Here is a 19,883-nt window from a genome sequence, read left to right on the forward strand (position 1 = left end):
AGCGCCCGCAGCTGCTGCACAGCCAAAGATACAATAATGAGTCTGCCACTTTAGTTATCATCCGCATAGATAAACTTCGAGAGATACACAGAGATACATGAGAAAAGATAGCCATGTTTTTAGCAAGCGTTTATGGCCAAACATAATAATAATTGTTTCCATTGGTCAAATTGGGGTGTGTCCAAGTTGTTCACTAAACACTCAAAACACTGGCAACATAGAGATGTAATTCATGTCCTATAACTGAGCTTATACCTATGGCTTATACGCATTAGTACATAGTTCTACCATATAGAAAAGGTCTTACTTGCAAATAATTAACATTCATTAGAAAGTTACTTCTCCTACTTCTTCTACATCTTGTTTATTTTTCTCTCTATATATATTTAATTTAGTAAGACTTTAGATGTTATCGGCTTTATCAAATGGACAGGTGAGACCTAGGGCTGGGCAATATATCAATATTATATTGACAATGGGATAATAGACTATATTGGATGCATTTTGGATATCATATTACGGCAAAATCAGTATTGTGTGGGTTTTAAAGGCTGCATTACAGAAAAGTCATGTGGCTTTCTATTTTTTTTACATGTTTCCACCAAGTCATTATATCCACAACACTGATGATTACTTATCAGAAATCTCATTGTGTAAATATTGAATGAAAGCACGATAGTCAACCTTAGAATATCCTCAGCTACACCTGTGGCAAATACAATTCTTATTGTCCAGTGAAACCTGTTAACAGTTTTGTTTCTGTCTGGTCTGGAGCTCAATTTGGTGTTTTGAGGAATAACTAGACTGCATCTAAGAATCTAAAATCCCAACGCTGCTCCTGAGGCATCGTTGTGAAAGATTAGAGTCAAAGTTGTATTTTTAAAGTCAGTCTGTCACAGAGATTGTCTATCACTGTAGCATCTAAATTCCCCTTTCAGTAGTCATGCTCTTTCATGTAGATTTTGGGGATTAAATCTATTTGTATGTATTCCCCAGGATTAACATGTCAAAAGTACATCTGGGAAATCACAAAAAGATCAGTTTTTGTGAGTTTTCCACAGCACAGCGGTGCCAGTAAGCTTATTCTCCATGCACCTCTGCCCTCTTTCTGTGCGTGTGCACCTCACACTGTGATGAAAGACTTTTTCTGGCTCTTATCTGACTCTGCAGTGATTTATGAACAGAGCCAGACACGGGGTGAAACAAGGGAGAACACCAGCGAGTTACAGAAACGATGAGGCGGAGAGCACGGCACCGCGTGTAAATCTAATGCTGCACTATATAATCGTTACAGCCCAGGGTAGATTATGGCGATGATTATGAATGCATAGAGATCGTATCAAATCTAATCATGGCCAAAGAGGATTTTGTGCGTTTGTCATGGACGTGTGTCTTTATCCATATGTGAGTCTCTGTGTGGACAATCTTTGTTACATAACAGATCTGCATGCATATGGGTCAGAGGCGCTTGATCAGCATAATGATGGTGACAGCATGAAAACATGACAAGCTTTTAAACTAGGGGTATTGAGATTTGGAGGGGGGTTGTTGTTGTTATTGTGTTCTTCGCTGAACTGTCTGAGGGTTGTGTGTGTTTGGAGTTTCGTGAGTGCTGATTATGCGTGAGGCTGTGTTATATTTTATGACAAGATTGAACAATGTTTTAATGTTGAGGTGATGAAATAATGATAGATTACGGTTACACAGATCTTTTATGCGCATGCCTTATGATGGGATGAATCTGAAAACATGTTTGAAAGGTTATTAGAAAATGATGGTTTCTAATATGGCAACTTTGCACTATTTGTTGATTTTTATGGTATGTTTCAACCCTTTAACGCAGGGATTAAACATCTTTGCTTACTCATACAAAATGTAACCAGGCCTCATTTTATATATTTATGAATGACTTTTTTTGCAGCCCACTTAAAGGTGGGGTAGGTAAGTTTCAGAAACCGGCTCGAGATACACTTTTTGTTATATTCCATGGAATGCTCTTAACATCCCGATAGCAATGAATATCTTAAGTGCTTTGACAAAAATCCATAAAAAAATGTCATCTGTGGAACCCGCAATACTGTAAAAAGCACGACCAATCCGTTTTGCCGGCCCGGCTAAACGGATTGGTCGTGCTTTTTACAGCATTGCCGCCCTGTCTGTCAGCCTTCCATCTCGTGCACGCACAAATGTATCTCGTGCCCTCATTGGGCGTGCCATCATTGGGCGTGCATTGCAGCAGTACTTCAATGACTCGCCAGCAACAGGCGGCACACCAGCGCTGACGTCATGTGCGTTCATGTGTGTTGGAGGAGGTGCTCTGTAAGGAAGTCTGAAGGAAGGGGCGGATTCTGTGTACTTTCACATTTTAGTGCACTCGAGCCGGTTTCTGAAACTTACCTACCCCACCTTTAATAGATGTAAATTGAGTTCTTGTCTCATTTGACTAAGTTGGGTAAAAAATCTAGTTTCTGATAATATTAACTCACAGTTTTCTCACAGAATCTGGAATCTTGAATCAGTGCGAGTAGACTTTTATACAAATAAAACTTGATGGTGTCTGGGCTCACACACTGCTGTGTGTTATTCTCATGCTGTGCTGTTATCCTCCAACTCACCAGTAATGACCAGAGTGTGTGTGACCCCCGCCTCGTTGAGCATGTGCTGGATTGTGGTTGTTGTAGAGCCGTGAGCGCCTGGCCCCTTCCCGCTCTGTGGGTTCACCAGCAGCATCATCCGGCTGGGACGGGACAACGCGCTCATCATCACCCCTACAGGACAGGACACAAGACAAGGGTTTCAAATCAAGGCTTTCTGTTAGAAAAATATCACTCGTCACCGACTTGAGCTTCAATGTCAGGATACATGTATTTATTATGCTTGCAAGAATGGAAGTAGTCATCAGAGCATATGGTACAACTACTGTATGTGACAACGATTAACATGATGATTCAGCCTCTATGGAGATAGACATATGACAAGCATGATCATTTCTGACGTGGGTCTTAGCTAATCTGAACTAAGCATAGAATACTGCTTTGAACCGGTATACATCTTGTGAGTGAATAACACCCTCTCTTGTATATAAAGCATCTGAAGGACACTGCTCTGGGAACTACAGTAGCTATCATATGTCTAAAACAGTCCTGACGCTCTTCTAGGTAATCATACATCCGGCTACGTACACAGCTACGTAGGGCCTTTGTTATCATGTGCTACTCTGATATTAGAAGAGTACATTCAGTATTTTCCCAACACTTTCTTATACAGTTTTTCAAACATTTGGACTGAAGGCACAGACTCTCTTCACAGTGTAAGTCTTACAGCTGCCTCCTGTTAAACATAGTTTTATTTTTCTATTTACATAATATGTTATTTAGTTTACTTATTCCGACATTTTACTTGCACCATTGATTCATCTGCAGTTTTTTACTTTCTTTTTATCCAGGGTCTAAAGATGTTCAGTTCCAACAACTACTGAGTTATTTTTCATTTTTCAAACAAACACCCATTTTTTGGAAACATTTTTTATTATATTTCGTTACACAGATGCTCATCTACGAGTTATTACTTTTCCTTTATCTCGTCGGCTATGAGGTCTGTACTTTTGTCTTTTGTTTTGCATGCGAACTCTTGTAAAACCTTTTTGTTTGCTCTTACAAGGAACTCAAGTTCCTATGCAGCAAAATCCAGACTATGTTTACCTGAGTTTTTCTTTATTCTCATATTTAAGCTAAAGAAGTTGGCATTTTATTAAAGTAATGTTTGCAAACACTCTTATATTTTAAGGCTAATCCCCCAGAGGGCTGGTTTAGTAAGCATCACAAGCAGGGAACATTTCTAGAGTGGAGGACAGCAGATTGGATTTGCAGACACACAAATGTAAACACCTTTCAGTGTTTCCCCTGCCATTGTCTTGGAGGGGCGCTGTGCCCCGCCAACGGAGCCCCGCGGCCCCCCTGAAATTCAAGGTGTTTAAAAAAAAATATATATAATTTTTTTTTTTTATAATAATCTTTTTTTTTTAAATTGCAACTAATCTATATCTACTGTCACTTGTCACATTGAACATGCACTCTTTTATTAAATAAACTAAACGCTTTCATTTTAAGTTGTGAGTTTAGTGTTTTTGACCCAAGAAACACTGATGCATTAATCAATAACAATAATCCACAGCTCTGCTCCAGAGGATTGAAAAATATATATATCCCCCCCCCCCCCCTCCAAAGCAGTAAACCTAGGGGAAACACTGCATATCTTCAAACAGACTTGATGGATTCTGCTGCAAAGGAAAGTCAGGTGCACAAAGGTTGTTGTTGCTGTAAAGCTGAATATATTATACCAAAGGAAAGAAGCTCCACAGTTCAACTCAGGACCAGGGGAGAGGAGGTAATGATGGTAAAATGCTGCAATGGAAACCCTCACATATTCATATTATATCCCAGAGTGTCTTTAAGAGGCACAGCAGGGGGCTGGAGGAGGAGGAGGAGGAACTGGAAGAGGCTGGCTCTGGTGTGGGGAGGATACATCGAGAACTGCAAGCATCAGACTTTGCCATTCCAAAATAGGTTTTAAATTAATATCTGAGAGTAGACAATGTGAGATTGGATGATATATGGATATGATAAAGGCGCACAATGATTAAACTATGCTCAACAGGGAACTGGTCGTTCTGAGAAAAGAAGATATGTACTTCTCGGAGACTTCGACCTCCAGACAGGGAAGATATCTGAACTAACATCTCTGTTAACCACCTTTGCTTTCTCACTGTCTCCGTCCCCACCAACTCATAAAGCTGGCAATGTCCTTGATCTCATATTCTCAAGGAACTGCGCTACTTCTAACCTCTCTGTAAACCCGCTCCACACATCCGATCACTTCTTCATTTCATTCTCTCTACCCCTTTCCAAACATAACAAACTAATCTTTTCTCATCCTGCACCTGTCCGCCGTAACCTTCGTTCCCTCTCCCCCTCTACCTTTGCCTCATCGGTGCTCTCAGCCCTCCCTTCCACTGACTCGTTCCAACTTCTGCCTCCAAACTCTGCTGCAGAAACTCTCCTCTCTACTCTCTCATCCTCTCTGGACTCTCTCTGTCCTCTCACATCTCGGCAGGCTCGTCAGTCCCCTCCTGCTCCCTGGCTAAATGACGCACTGCGTGCTAATAGACCGTCCTTCGGGCAGCAGAGGCGGAAACGGTGGAAATCCAAACACCATGACGACCTCCTAACCTATCAGGCTCTCCTCTCCTCTTTCTCTGCTTCGATCTCTCAGGCAAAAAGCACTTTCTTTCAAGATAAGATCCAATCTTCCTATTCCAATCCCAAAAAAACATTTTCAATCTTTTCCACCCTCTTGGACCCCCCCAAAGCCCCTTCCCCCTCCTCACTTCTGTCAAGTGACTTTGTTAACCACTTTGAAAAAAAGGTTGATGATATTCGCTATTCTTTTTCTGACTCACCTTTACTCACCGCTGGGTCACCAGACCCTCCTTCCACCCACACACTGACCTCCTTTTCCCCTCTCTCTCCAAGTGAGGTTCTTACCCTCATTACCTCCTGCCCCCGCCCTACCACCTGTCCTCTGGACGCTATCCCCTCAAACCTCCTTCAGACTATCGCTCCTGATATTCTTACCGTTTCTCACCCATTTCATCAACACTTCTCTAACTTCTGGTCACTTTCCAAATAGTCTTAAGGAGGCAAGAGTAAACCTCTCCTAAAGAAAACCCACTCTCAACCCGTCTGATGTTATAAACTACAGGCCTGTCTCTCTCCTCCCGTTCCTGTCTAAACACTTGAACGCGCTGTCTTTAAACAACTCTCCTGTTATCTCAATCAGAACAACCTTCTGGATCCGCACCAGTCTGGTTTCAAGGCAGGTCACTCCACAGAAACTGCTCTCATTGCTGTCACGGAGGAACTGCACACTGCCAAAACTGCATCCCTCTCCTCTGTCATCATCCTGTTGGACCTGTCTGCTGCATTCGACACGGTGAATCATCAGATCCTCCTTCGCACTCTCCAAAAACATGGAGTTTCAGGCTCTGCACTTTCCCTCCTCACCTCATACCTCCGAGTCCGACCCTTGTCAATTAACTACAGGGGTCCCTCAGGGCTCTGTTCTTAGTACCCTCCTCTTCTCCCTGTACACAAACTCGCTCGGATCAGTCAATAGCCCGCATGGTTTTTCATACCACTGCTACGCTGATGACACCCAATTAATTCTGTCCTTTCCCCGCTCCGAGACCCAGGTCGTCGCACGCATCTCTGCTTGTCTAGCTGACATCTCTCAGTGGATGTCTGCTCATCACCTCAAGCTCAACCTTGACAAGACTGAACTGCTTTTCCTTCCGGGAAAAGATTGTCCCACTCTTGACCTAACAATCAACATCGGCACCTCAGTTGTTTCCCCGACTCAGACTGCAAGGAATCTGGGTGTGACCCTAGATAACAACCTGTCCTTCACTGCAAACATCACTGCTACAACCCGTTGCTGCAGATACACGCTTTACAACATCAGGAGGATACGTCCCCAGCTGACTCAAAAAGTGACTCAGGTTCTGGTCCAGGCTCTCGTCATCTCACGCCTAGACTACTGCAACTCCCTCCTGGCTGGTCTACCTGCATGTGCCATCCGACCTCTGCAGCTCACCCAGAATGCAGCGGCTCGTCTGGTCTTCAACCTTGCAACATTTTCCCACACCACTCCGCTCCTCCGCTCCCTTCACTGGCTTCCGGTAACTGCTAGAATCCACTTCAAGACACTGGTACTTGCGTACCATGCTGCGAATGGATCTGGCCCTTCCTACATCCAGGACATGGTTAAACTGTACACCCCAGCACGTGCACTACACTCTGCATCAGCCAAACGACTCGCTGCACCCTCGCTGCGAGGGGGACCCAAGTTCCCATCAGCAAAAACACGTGGGTTTGCTGTCCTGGCTCCAAAATGGTGGAATGAGCTCCCCATTGACATCAGGACGGCAGATAGCTTGCACATCTTCCGGCGCAGACTGAAAATTCATCTCTTTCGACTCCACTTCGAGCGATAGAATTACTCACAAAGCACTTATATACTAATAATGGACTGGCTTACCTAAAGCCAGTTGAGTAGCACTTGAAATGTTTTAGCTCTATGAAACCTGATGTACTTATATGATTCTGTTTTCTTCAAGGTTGTGTCTTCCTGGTCGAATGTACTTATTGTAAGTCGCTTTGAAAAAAAAAGCGTCAGCTAAATGTAATGTAATGTAAAATATATGACAATAAATGAACAGTAACTCAAATATTAAAGAAATTCAATTATTGATTCACGTAAGAATGTGTTAGAAATGTGAAGCAAAGTTATTATCATTACATCTGTTTTTGTCACGTCTCAGCCGGGAGAGAATTCAAGTAAAAAAAGTGACAGGAAGCCATCAGGCGCATTTGACAGGTTTCAGCGGTGGGACAGCTTTACAGAAAAGCACACACAGTGCTCTCTGTTGTGGAAACGCCACGCTGCAGTAAGACTGCTTTCCATGTCACGCCTAGTTAACTCACACTCACACAAACAAACAAACAAACAAACAAACAGTTTCAGTGAAGCAGCCGGATAGGCAGAAAACCCGCAGTGAGATTCCTCCTCACTTGGTTTTGCAGTCTGCTGTTTTGAAAAAAAGATCAAAACTGTGTGAGCGTGGAGGGAGGAAAAACCATCCAAACAAGTCTGACAGTAGATAAGTGAGTAACGATGGGCGGGATCAACTGCAGTCAGGGCTGAGCTGCTCAACCTGATTAGCAGGTTTACATGAAATGGATATTACACAGCGGGCTCACCGGGATCCCACTGGAATGTCGTAAAACATGCAACGAAACACATTAACACACATCAACATTTTTCTGTTCACTTGACCTAACCTCAACTCATTGGTCTTCGAGCATGGCGAGATGTAGGTATGTTATGTATAACTTTTAAATGCCAAAAACAAGTTCACAGTCTTGTAGGGTTTAGCCATTTCGTCTTTGTGATGAATATTTCTATAGAGTATGGCTGCAACATTCAAATATCAATTTATCTGCCAAAATGTCCATCCTAGTCTCTCACAGCTCTAATTAAATGTCATGTTTTTTCAGTCCAAAATATTCATTTAATATGTATTATAATTAATAACATTTATTTTTAAAGTGATAAAAAACAAGCGTCTTTGAGCTTTATAAGTGCTTTATAAATATTATGTATTATTAAAAAAACTATTAGAGGGTAAAAACATCCCTTTATGCCATTTTTGCATGAAAAATCTCTTTAAAGTGTACCCAATTAGCAGAATAATTGGCGACATCTTTTCTGTGTATCAATAGTTAAGCTATTGTCCAAATCGTAATGACTGGACTTGTGAGGGAAAGCCACAGAAGTGCCCTCATGAATCAGCTGGCAGGACAGCTGGCACTGAAGGGGCTGACCTGCAGTCTGTTTGCCCCCCCGACACCCACGCAGAGCTCGTTGGCTAAATCTAACCCCATGCCACTTCCTGTGTGCCGCCCCTCCCCTTCTCCAAACATTCCAGAGGCTCTATCTGTCGTCTCGTCTCCGTCCACGCTCAGCGTTTCCTCCCCTGTCATTAGCTGCAGCGACGTCATGGCATAGAGCCAAAGACTGACATCTAATAAGACAGACTAGAATCAACAGAACTTTAATTTACAACCCTGTACTGTTTCTATAATTAAACTGTATCCACCATGCAGGGAATTTAACTGTATTTTTAACCAAAAGGAAGTTATTATTGGGGATGGGGGGTTAAGACAGCAGATAATGTGTCTGGTTTGTTTGTATAGGACTGGGCGTAGTCCTGATTATGAAGTCATGATATACATTGCTACTTAAAGGTCAAAGACACATCATTTAACAAATCTTGTCATCACAACTGTTTGTTTCTGCTTTATCAGTTTAAGGACTGCAATGGTAGTAGAGTGACATTTTGTTGATAATCAATAGAAATGCAGTTTTCAAATTGTCAAATGAGACATTTTTTCTGCTTCTCTGTTTAATATCATATCTAAGTTCATATATTTGGTTGTGAACTGACAAGACATTAAGTGACATCATCTTGGACGTTGAGAAACTGCGATGGACAGATTTTTTAACTAAACCATAAATATGGCGAGGACTTTGGTTAAGACTAGAATTATTGTGACAAAAAATGTAAATTACTGCCCTGGAAGAAGTGCAAAGTGGAAGATGCTACTTCATCCTGACTTAATCATCATCATCATCACAAACAGCAGCCAGGACAAATAGGATGAAAAACAACACTTCAGCAACAAAGCTCTGCATCTCCACTTTTAACTTGATCTGTGATTACAGCCGTCTCATGTGTTCTCTTCAAACCAACAGCATGGGAACTTTCCCAGATCTTAATGAAATAATCACTACTGAGGTACTCGCCATAGGAAATGACAGCGTAAATGAAAGGGGAAAACCCACGAGCCGGGAAAAAAACACTTTTTTTCTAGCAAGGTTCCCCATAATAGCTATCTGGATGTTTAAAGAGTCTGAGAATAGACAGCTTTCTTGCATTCAGCAGGATGTCAGCTTCTATTAAGCAGACACAGAAATAAAATATAAGCCTTAAATGTAACCACTGTTCAGCACCATGAAACAGGACAGATTTACTATTTGATCAAATGTTATTATAATTAAGAATATTTCAATGTATTATCATGCTGGCTTTTAATATAAAATCAGGGTGAAATTCAAACATTACTGTTTCATCCTCATTATTTAAATCCAACATCCATGACCTTACATGGCCACTCTTTCCTTTTTAAGTGTCATTGTTGTTTGACTCACACTGACTCATTGTGATGACTTGCGCAGACGTCAGTCACTTTAACTTGTGTCACACTCAACTTCCCAAAATCTGCTCCCCATCAGCAGTGAAGCATGACAAAGCAATAACTGTCTGCGATTAGGGAATGAAGAAGCAATCCTGATTGAAAAGTGGATTTCGTTACACTCAGCTGAGCCCACACAACTGCACTCAGCCGGCACAAATGTGGGACTCAGATGGGACCCACTGTCCAGATTTGGTCTCATTTGGGGATTTAAATGGATAGAAGGGACATTTGGACAGGTTTTGCTTGGGAATTGAATTTTATTGATAGAAAAGTACGATGTTTGTTAATCCACTTTTACAAGAAATCTTTAAAGGTCACCTACATGTATTATGCAAAATCCACTTTTTCTTGTCTTTCATACATAAACATGTGTCCCCTCTGTGTAAAGAGATTCTGAAAGTTTCAGCTCACTTTTTGTTCCGATCCATTTATGTAAAAACCTGTCTGAAAATGAGCTGATCAGATTTTGGCCACTTTATGATATCATAACGTTTTTTTGGCTTGTGTAACCGTTAGCCAATCACCAACAAAGGTATGAGTTTTTGAGAGCACATGGTTTCACTTTATCCTACCAATCTCTATGGGCGAGTAAAATAGCAAAGAATGCAGCAAAGGCATTGAAGAAGAACACGTCACACTTGTTATCATGAATGCAAGCAGTGCTTTGTAGATGTTTTACGAAGAAGGAAATGTAGTCAGTATTTGTTTGACTTCATATAGGCACACAAAGTGAAGCAACACGAGTACTAAACAGAAGCTTGTTTGCTCAGGGCAGCTTTAACAAACAGCTCCAAGCTAGAAGTATCTGGTCCAGACTGTTTGACCTGTGTGGCTCTATTGTTATAATGCAGGAGCACTGCCAAGCCTCAAGACCAGGGTGTATTACAACATGTCAGGGACATACATTACAATTAATAAAGACATTTTATTTGTCAGGTTTTTTCTAAATGTTTTCCTCGTGTCAACTGTGACTTTGTGATAAATGGGTATTCAATGCATATTTGTAAGTATTCTGGTAAAAGAGCAGACCTAGAGCAACCCACTACCTCTGGTTTGTGGCCCACTGCTCTATCTCTGTTTCAGTGATGATGTGGGCACTAAGCTTTCAAAACATAAAAACACCCATAAGGAGGGAATCCAGTTTCCACGTTAAATGGATTACTGGATTATCATGTATTTGACCTGGTACTTAAAACCTCTACTTTATTATGATAGATATGTCCAATTGCAATCTACTTAATGTTAGCTTGTCACAGGCCAGCTGGGGGCAGGTACTCTCTCATATACACTGTACTATTCATATCTTAGACTGCACTGTAACTTTTATCCATGTATTTTTTTCTTTTAATGTTTATTTTATTAGCTTTTCTTTTTAATGACTGATTTTAAATGCCATTTTCTTAATCTCTTTCATTTTTTGTAAAGCACTTTGAATTGCCTTGTGTTGAAAAGTGCTATATAAATAAACTTGCCTTGCCTTGCCTTGCCTTACTATATGTGTACTGCATCAAATGTAATCTGATGTGTGTGTGTGTGTGTGTGCGTGTGCGTGTGTGTGTGTGTGTGTCATCTTGTGTTCAGTACTAAGCAAACAAAACAAAACAAATGATGACAAAAACATATTTAAGCCAGCAATCAGTTACTAAAGCTGATTTGACGCTTAGTTTGAGCCACCTTTTAACTGAGCAGCTGAATCAGCCAGCTGTGCTGACTTTATGAAAGAAAACATTATTTTCTGCAGTGATGTGATTGTCATCTGATAGCAGTGTTATGCCTCTAAACTGAGCTTCACACTGTAGTTAACTACATAGCAGTTGTAACCTCATGATAGCAATCTAGAAATACATCACAATGTCTGGGAGATTTCCATCATGATGAGAGGTTCACTTCTGCTTTCAGTCATCTTATACTCCAATACCATCAAGACCAGCAATGCTAGTGTGATTCAATGTGCATTAGTGCATGCACATAAACAGTATGAGACTGTGTTTGAATGTGTTTATTTATAAATCAGTGCAATACATGGTATTTTCCAGAACTCTGACCTTATGTAACATCCATAAGAAAGAGTACTTTATTTGTATTTGTATATATGTGTGGGTTGCAAAATAATTATTGTAAATTAATCTACTTTTGTAAAAACGTATTAGTGTGCTATATCCATGGATACACACGCAACACAAACAGGTAAAGGGTAATCAAAGTTACTTAATGAAATTTCATTTTTATTTTGTTTCTCGTCCTATAAAAGTTACTAAAATATTAAGTGTTGCAAATCAAGGATACAGTGGGCCTTTTACACTGTTGTGCTTCACAAAACCTGACTGAACTCCCATGGATTAAAAACATGTTTTAACCTGTATTTAAAGACCTGTCTATCAATTTGGGAGTTTTTTTTCTAAGATTTGGTGTTGGCTTTACTCTTTTTTTGTACAGCTGGATCACAGACTGTACCTTTTAAAGAAACCTTGCCTACCCAACTTCTCTGCAGTAACATGTGGGTGCAGTGAGGTGACAACTCTTGTCTGCAAATCAAAGAGTGGAAGCAGCTCCAACTCACAGCACATTTCTGCACAGCCAGAACCACAAAGGGTGTGGAGGGAGAGGAGGGAGAGGAGGGAGAGGAGGGAGAGGAGGGAGAGGAGGGAGAGGAGGGAGAGGAGGAGGAGGTGGCAGTGGTTAACTTGCTGTTGATCTATATAAGGAAAGGCAAGAGAGTTTATGACATTGAGGTTTTTTTGTTCAATTATCCTGCGCTGTTTGTCAACCACTTGTCTTTACTGTATCCCCTGAAATGTTATAATAGAGCGATGCATTATGTTAGGAGACAGAGAGACGGGATGGGAGAGCAGAGAGAGGATGTAACCACCGTCTGTCTCTCCCATTTGGGTATTTTAGGCTGCAGGGTCGGATTAGGGAGAGGAGGTTAAGTTGCTGTATGAAAACAAACTTTCCGATAGTCATTCATTTAATGTTAGATTTTTCTTTAATGGGAACTGGAGCTATAATGATGAATGAATGTAAGCTCTGATGGCTGTACAGTCGACTATATTCAATTCCTGTATGTTGTTAAGATACACAAGAAGGGCAAACATGACATAATTGCAAACTGTAAAAAAGAATACACATTGTGGTGTTCGCCAGCGTATGGAGGAAATGGACTTCCCACCATAAAAAAACCCACAACCACCACATGTTCTTTTACCAGGCGAAGGCAGACTTTCTCTGAGGTGACCCAGCTGCTCTGTAGCCTGAATGCTCAATTAGTGGTTGTTGTTGTTGTCGGCGTGTCATAGAGCGACTCGAGAGGGCATTTCTGAGAATAGCACACTGGGTGAGCCCCGGACGCTTCATACGTCTGCTGATATAATGCACAGAAAGTCATCCCCCAGTTCGGGATGTAAATATAAAAGTTTCATGGGGTTTACTCTGGAGTGTATTTTGCCCAATATCACGGACATACTCCATCATTTAGATTTGCTCGTGGTAAAGAGAGGGCAGGACCACTGTCATTACAGAGCGGCTGTGAGCCCCCGGAGAAAGCTCCAGAGACGCTGAATCAGAGGTTAGACAGCGCGTCAAGCTCGATCACAGCGAATATCCAATGAGGAGGAGTCCTCAGGGAGAGAGCTGCTGCCACTGCTGTCTGACCACACACACACACACACACACACACACACACACACACACCACACACACACACACACACACACACACACACACCACACACACACACACACACACACACACACACCACACACACACACACACACACACACACACACACACCACCACACACACACACACACACACACACACACACCACCACACACACCACACACACACACACACACCACACACACACTGCTCGATTATGGCAGCAAAAATCATAATCTCAATTATTTGGGTCAATAATTGATATCACGATTATTAAAAACGATTATCCATTTACTTTGGAGAAAAACAATGTGAACAGTTATTACCCTGAACTTTAAGTATAATTCAACTGAAAAAAAAAAAATAATAATAATAAAAAATAATAATAATAAAAAAATAATCGTTTTATTTCGATTACGTTGTTTTCGTAATCGTTGCAAGCCATAATTGTAATTGCGATTAAAATACGATTAATTGAGCAGCCCTACTATGTGGTTTCAGTTGTAAGACAATCAGGAAGTTTCCTCCTCCTCTGTCCATTCGATACTTATTAGTCACAAGGGTGTGATCCATAATGGATCAGTCACATCGTTTTTATTTACTTTACACATTGTTAGAGCCGATACCGATGATTATGTTCTATTATCAGTTATTATGCCAGTTATTTTCTAAATTAAAATGTTACGAAATGTCAGAACAAAGTAAAACACATTTTTACAGTGTTCAAACGTTTTCATTTCTCAGTCCCAAAGATGTGTCCTTGAATATGATAGAATATGAAGGAAAGTAGGACATTTTACATAATATTTAAGAGGTTTGAAAACAGCTTTTTAATAAATGTTCTGTCAATCAACTAATCTATTAGTTGACTTAACATTGCAACACTAGTGATTATCATGATCATATTTTCTTTTTGGTACACCCTCAAACGTCAAGCTTATCTCCTTCACACACCCTCCCACACCCAAAGCTCAAGCACAGAACACATAGAACATACAGTGGGAATACCCTGGAAAGGCTCTCTGAAACACGGTGTTATATTGTAAAACAACTTCAGACACAGCCCATTCCTTTTGATGGCTATAAAACAAACGTCAAAACATGTTGGATGTGTTTTTGTAGCCCAAAACAAAATGTAGATTCAACTTTTTTTAAATACCATGCATGTTCAAAGAATGCAAAATGTGTCAATAAGGTTTATAAAGGCAGGCTCAAATTGCATTACATTTTGACATCATTTTCCATTAACCTTTTCTTTCGCTGGTATGAAATGGTGTGAGCCTCAGCTTGAGCTCTGTCTCTGCCTCAGGTAAAGTATCAGTAATTGCATTGACTGGCAGACAGAGGCCTCTGCTAGAAAGAACAACAGCGTCTCCCCTGAGTGTTGAATAATCACATTGTGTCCATCACTGCTGCTTCCATGTTTTACACATTCATTTACAACCTTTTTGAGTTACATGACATTGGCACAAGTCATGATCCCTGGGAGGTTAAAGTCGCCCCAGATGCACTTATCTGTGTTTTCCCTAAGTTTGGAAGTTAGTCTCAATATCCTGTCAGCTTTGTAAACATGTTTTAATTCAAATCCATTGGTATATCAATCCCAATCATCTGCTACTGCATTATTAGAAAGCCTAGCATTTACAGAAAACATTGGCAGGGTGATATATAACGTATTATTATTATTATTATTATATATCATCTGATAATATCACGTTAATGTTACTGTGTTTGACCCAGATGCTTAAAATGGTTTGACCACAGCGTTGGTGAGCCTGCATCTGCTGAGTGACAGTTCTGTGTGATTGACCGGATATAACCCCAATGAATTAATTCCCATAATGTGTTGTAATTTATTGTCAGTTGACAGTGGCAGCCAAGTGCTTACGCCAGATGACAACCCAGAGTGATTGATTTGATCAATAGAAGAAGCCCCTCAGCCTGCACCTGACTCATTATAATGCTGCCCACAGCTGAAGTGAATCCATTTATTGACAACGTAGGATCAATACTATTAAAGAGACACTTGGCAATGCATCTGAACTGTCAGTTGTGGTTGTCAGAGAAGGGATGAAATGTATGAGGATCTCGAGTCAGCGTCCTGATATGCAAAGAAATAGTGCCACCTCATGTGACCTCACCTCTCCTGTTAAACGCTGTACAGCACAACGACTAGAGCCAACATCAAAGTGACTGTGGCACGAAGTTAAGATTCTGGACATCCTCCCACTGTGAGGAAATGAAAGTTATCATACAAATCAAAGGAAGGCAAAAACACAAAACATATACACAATGATTAGTCAGTCGGCTCTGACTACTAACTGACAACTATGCTGTAAAATGTTTCCCTTCCTTGCAATGGAATTTCCGTCTTGTCAGTGACCTGTAACACAACTCTCTCACCAACTGCCTCGAATAAAGTGCCGCACAAAACCATGAGAAGAGCCACGCGACCCCGGGTCAACTGACCCTTGTTTCTTAATAGATGCTTGGGGAAATGTTCATTGTCATGCAAACCAGTATTGATGGCATGAGCACTAGGGCTGTGTGTTTAATTACATTTTATTTAAAAGTATAAGTTTGGGTTTGACTTTTATGAAAACAAGATCATCTCAGTTTCTTCTTTTTTTTCAAGCTGTTTCAGTTGAATTTAATTTTAAAGTAACGGTTTTAATCAGTTGCAATCTCAATATTGACTTAGATAATCCTTATTATGATTTTTGCCACAGCCCTAAGGATCAAGATAGTGGAGTCAATCTTGCCATACAGTTTGATAAAATCAACTCTTAGTGAAAAGGAGCAACTCTTGGCAACCTGAGCATGTGCAAACATACCGAACAACTGTTTGTATTTGAACATCACATGCAAGACCGAGCAAAATATTAATGGATTTATTAAAGAAGACATTTTTGAAATGGAACACCATGTACTTGTCAGAGGTAAATGGATGAGTAGAAAACTGATTTTTCTGAATAATTCTGAGGACACCAGAAGCCAAGATGAAGACACATTACACCGATATTGATGGAGACAGGCAGCACTGACCTCATTTAGACTAATGGGTAAGATGCAGAGCTCCTGAACATGATTTAGTGTGGTTCACAAGGCCGCCGGCGTAATGAGTAACTTACTGCGGACTGCTTTTAGGACAGAAATCATGTCATCACATTCCAGAGATACCCAGGACCCCTGCAGCATGAATCAGCTTTGAAGTTAAGAATACTGACCACAAAATGTGACAGTTGGCAGGTCGCCCAGCAGCAGGAATATATACAGCCTATAAGTTTGAATCAATGACTTGTCTACTGACCGGAATAAACTAATTTATTACAAGCGTTAGCAAAGATGTCTCCAGTTACAGCCAGGGATTTGAAGCCTAGATCAACTGGTTGGAGGAAGAGTTGTGTTACAAGACTACAGAGCAGGTGAAGATATGGGGTCATATGTGTTTGGTTGTCCGTCCCAAGGTTGAAAACTTGTTAGGTCACTATCTCAAGTTTAAGCGTCAGGATGTGGACTTACAATATGTTTCAAAGCAAATAACACCGTCTCTCTAAAAGTCAGCTCTTTCCTCTTCTGATAATGACAGCCAGTATAGAATTGCAGCATTTTTGTCTCGTTAAAAATACATTTGTGCAAATGGGGAAATGCTATCTGGGTCACAGTGATACCATGGCTTTGCGGAGAAAAGAAAAGAGCGGTGCCCGCACAGCGTTTGGAGGCAGGACCAAACCATTACATGTAAATAGAGGGGGGTGTACAGAGGCTTTGGATAATTAACTTTTGGAAGAAAAAAAGTGACATGAATCGTAAGCATACTTAAAGAAAAACAAAATTGCATTTCATGTTTTTTCTTCATTGAGCTGGAACAGCTTGTTGAGGAGGACAAATAATGAGATAACTTATCTTTAGAAACCTCCAATTACAGAATGTTTCCCACCAGAGTATTCATACCTTTTGGCATTGCCTGAACTCAATAGAAGTAACATTGCCTCACGTTTCTCAGGTGTCTTTATGTTAATCTGGTTTGTTTGCAGAGTGTAGTTGCTGTAACGTGAGTCTCCATACCACGCCAGGCCTATTGTTTTATTCATATAAGGAGCAGGTTAAAGGTAAAGATATCCTGTGACAGATAAGAGATAATAATACAGGTCTACACAGAAAATAGGCGACCTCAGTAATCTCATGTTTTCAGGCATCTTTTATGTTAAAGGGGTTTGTTTGAATAACGGAACTGAAATGTGACTGTACCTGATCAGTCCTGTTGTTATATTCACAGGAGTAGGTTAAAGGTATAGGAACAAGAGCCTATGTGGGCTTATAAGGTTACAAGAAACCAGTTCTGTATAGAAAATAAACAGAGAATACTATTTGCTTTTTAAATATCTGTAAGGAAAACTGTTAAGAATAACCCCGGAAGCCTTAATTATGCCTTAAATGTAAGTTAATGATTAGGTTAAAATGATATTGTAAGTGACATTGTACTTAAACATGTTTTAATGTCAGATTAAACTGATAACAGCTGGTAACAGTCTTTAAAAACAGTCACTGTACAGGTCAGTAGGCACTAAAGAGTATTTCTACCTTTAATTTTAAACGCTATGACACATTCACATAATCTATAAAGGTTTATTGTGTCTCGCCTTACCTCTCATAGTTTCATCATAATAACATCTAAGGATGTGTTAAAGACAAGTATGTACACAGGAGAGTAGTATAGCAGCAGTAATTGCACACTGTGCAAATTGCAGTTAACAAGTTATTTAATCAAAAGGTAGAAGCCCTAGGATTCCTCCTGATTTAATCTAAAGTGACTAATGAAAGAGCAGAGTTAAAGACAAATCAATGTGCCGATCCTGATATAATCAACAACTATTTTGATGATTTCTGTATTTTTTTACAGGATTTTATTTCTGAGATTGTGCTTCTACCTTATGAATGACTTTTTCAACTATTTTCAGATTTCTGACTAAACATGTTTAATTGATCCAAACAATCAGCAAATCAACCACAAAGGAAACTAATTATTATTTACAATACAGCTGATGACATTGGACATTTGTTTTGTAGTAGGTGGTGAAACTAAACGGTGTTCAATGTTGTTTTCTTTTTCATTTGACTTCGAGAACACATATTGAATCATTAGGTGATTGACAGTGGTGTCACTTTGTTTTGAAAAGTGGTAGGGAAAAAATGTCAGATATGTTTTCGAAAAGCCTTCCATTTGTTATCAACACCTGTAAACACAGGATTTACAAAGTCAGGCCACAGCCTAAACATACCCTTCCAGACAATATCAACACCTGGAGGCAAAAAATACACCCACCAAGTGTGATCACACGAACTGTTCTCTAGATTGTACCTGTTCTCTTGTGAAATAAACCTTCATCTATTAAAATGTTTACAAAACACATTTTTTAAAGCATTGGGAACACAATTGGTAATTTCAACAAGTGGTGGGGACATGTTCCCAGCGTTACACCTATGTTGATTGGTATCTATGTAAGTTTAAAAATGTAGTCAAATGTAACTGCAGTGTACTGTTGGGTCAGGACAGTGAACTCTTGTTGCTAACGAACACTCACCGTCTCTTAGATACTGTTGCCGTGCAGAGCGTTCTCGGACAGCGCGAGCCCACTTCTCCGCCTCCTCCAGGTTAGCGCGAGGGTCCTGGAGACCCGTGAGACGAAAACACTGCTCCGCTCTCTGCCTCGAGACCCCGGAACTCATCCAGCGCCGTTTGAGCGGGTAGAAGAAAATCGTCAGGTAAGCTGCCGGGTCTGCGGTGTCATCCCCCCGGTACGCCCGGCAACCGATGCAGTCCTTCAGGCTGAGCACCACCTTGTTCCTCCCAACAGGAGAAGAGCTGAGCCTCTGGACGATGAGGTCCTTCTCGGTCAGGCTCACCGCACACCTGACTTTTCGGTTAGCGGTCAACGTGAATTCCCCGTACAGCGACACCGGACCGGTGTTCCGGCCGTGTTCAGCCCTCCTCTGGTCCATCCTGAGCGGACGGTGAAGATGCGGGGAGTCCGGGATCAAACAGCGGCCACTCTGTCACATAGCTAACCGCCTGGATGGTGCGAGCAAAGTAGGGAAACTGCGACTGACAGCCTGCTGCCCGGACCGGTGTCAAGAGTTACGGAATCAAACACATCCACATCCGGTTACATTTCAAAATAACACACAAACTCAAGTCTTTTGTTCCAACTGCGTTTTGCTACCTTTAAGAATGTATTTTTGGGGTCCAGGCCAGCCACAGCCTTTATAGGGTTTATTTTTGCACTTTATTAAAAATGTATTTCCATTTCTCCCACTTTCTCTGCAATCTGTTCATTTTCATGTAAGAGA

The 19,883-nt window shown here is 40.8% G+C and overlaps 1 protein-coding gene across 1 annotated transcript in view; it reads right to left on the reverse strand.

Annotated features, from left to right (window-relative positions):
- LOC117538018 (sphingosine kinase 1-like) overlaps nucleotides 1-19,647 on the reverse strand; it is a 37,602-nt gene extending 17,955 nt beyond the window's left edge. The window contains exons 1-2 of the mRNA XM_034203510.1: nucleotides 19,118-19,647; nucleotides 2,616-2,768 (exon numbers count right to left, since the gene is read on the reverse strand). Of these exons, the coding sequence (XP_034059401.1) occupies nucleotides 2,616-2,768; nucleotides 19,118-19,535 (571 nt within the window). The 5' untranslated portion in view covers nucleotides 19,536-19,647. The remainder of the gene's footprint in view (nucleotides 1-2,615; nucleotides 2,769-19,117) is intronic.
- Between the last annotated feature and the right edge of the window lie 236 nt (nucleotides 19,648-19,883).

This window comes from Gymnodraco acuticeps, unplaced genomic scaffold (genome assembly GCF_902827175.1).
Source record: "Gymnodraco acuticeps unplaced genomic scaffold, fGymAcu1.1, whole genome shotgun sequence".
Taxonomy (NCBI): Eukaryota; Metazoa; Chordata; class Actinopteri; order Perciformes; family Bathydraconidae; genus Gymnodraco; species Gymnodraco acuticeps.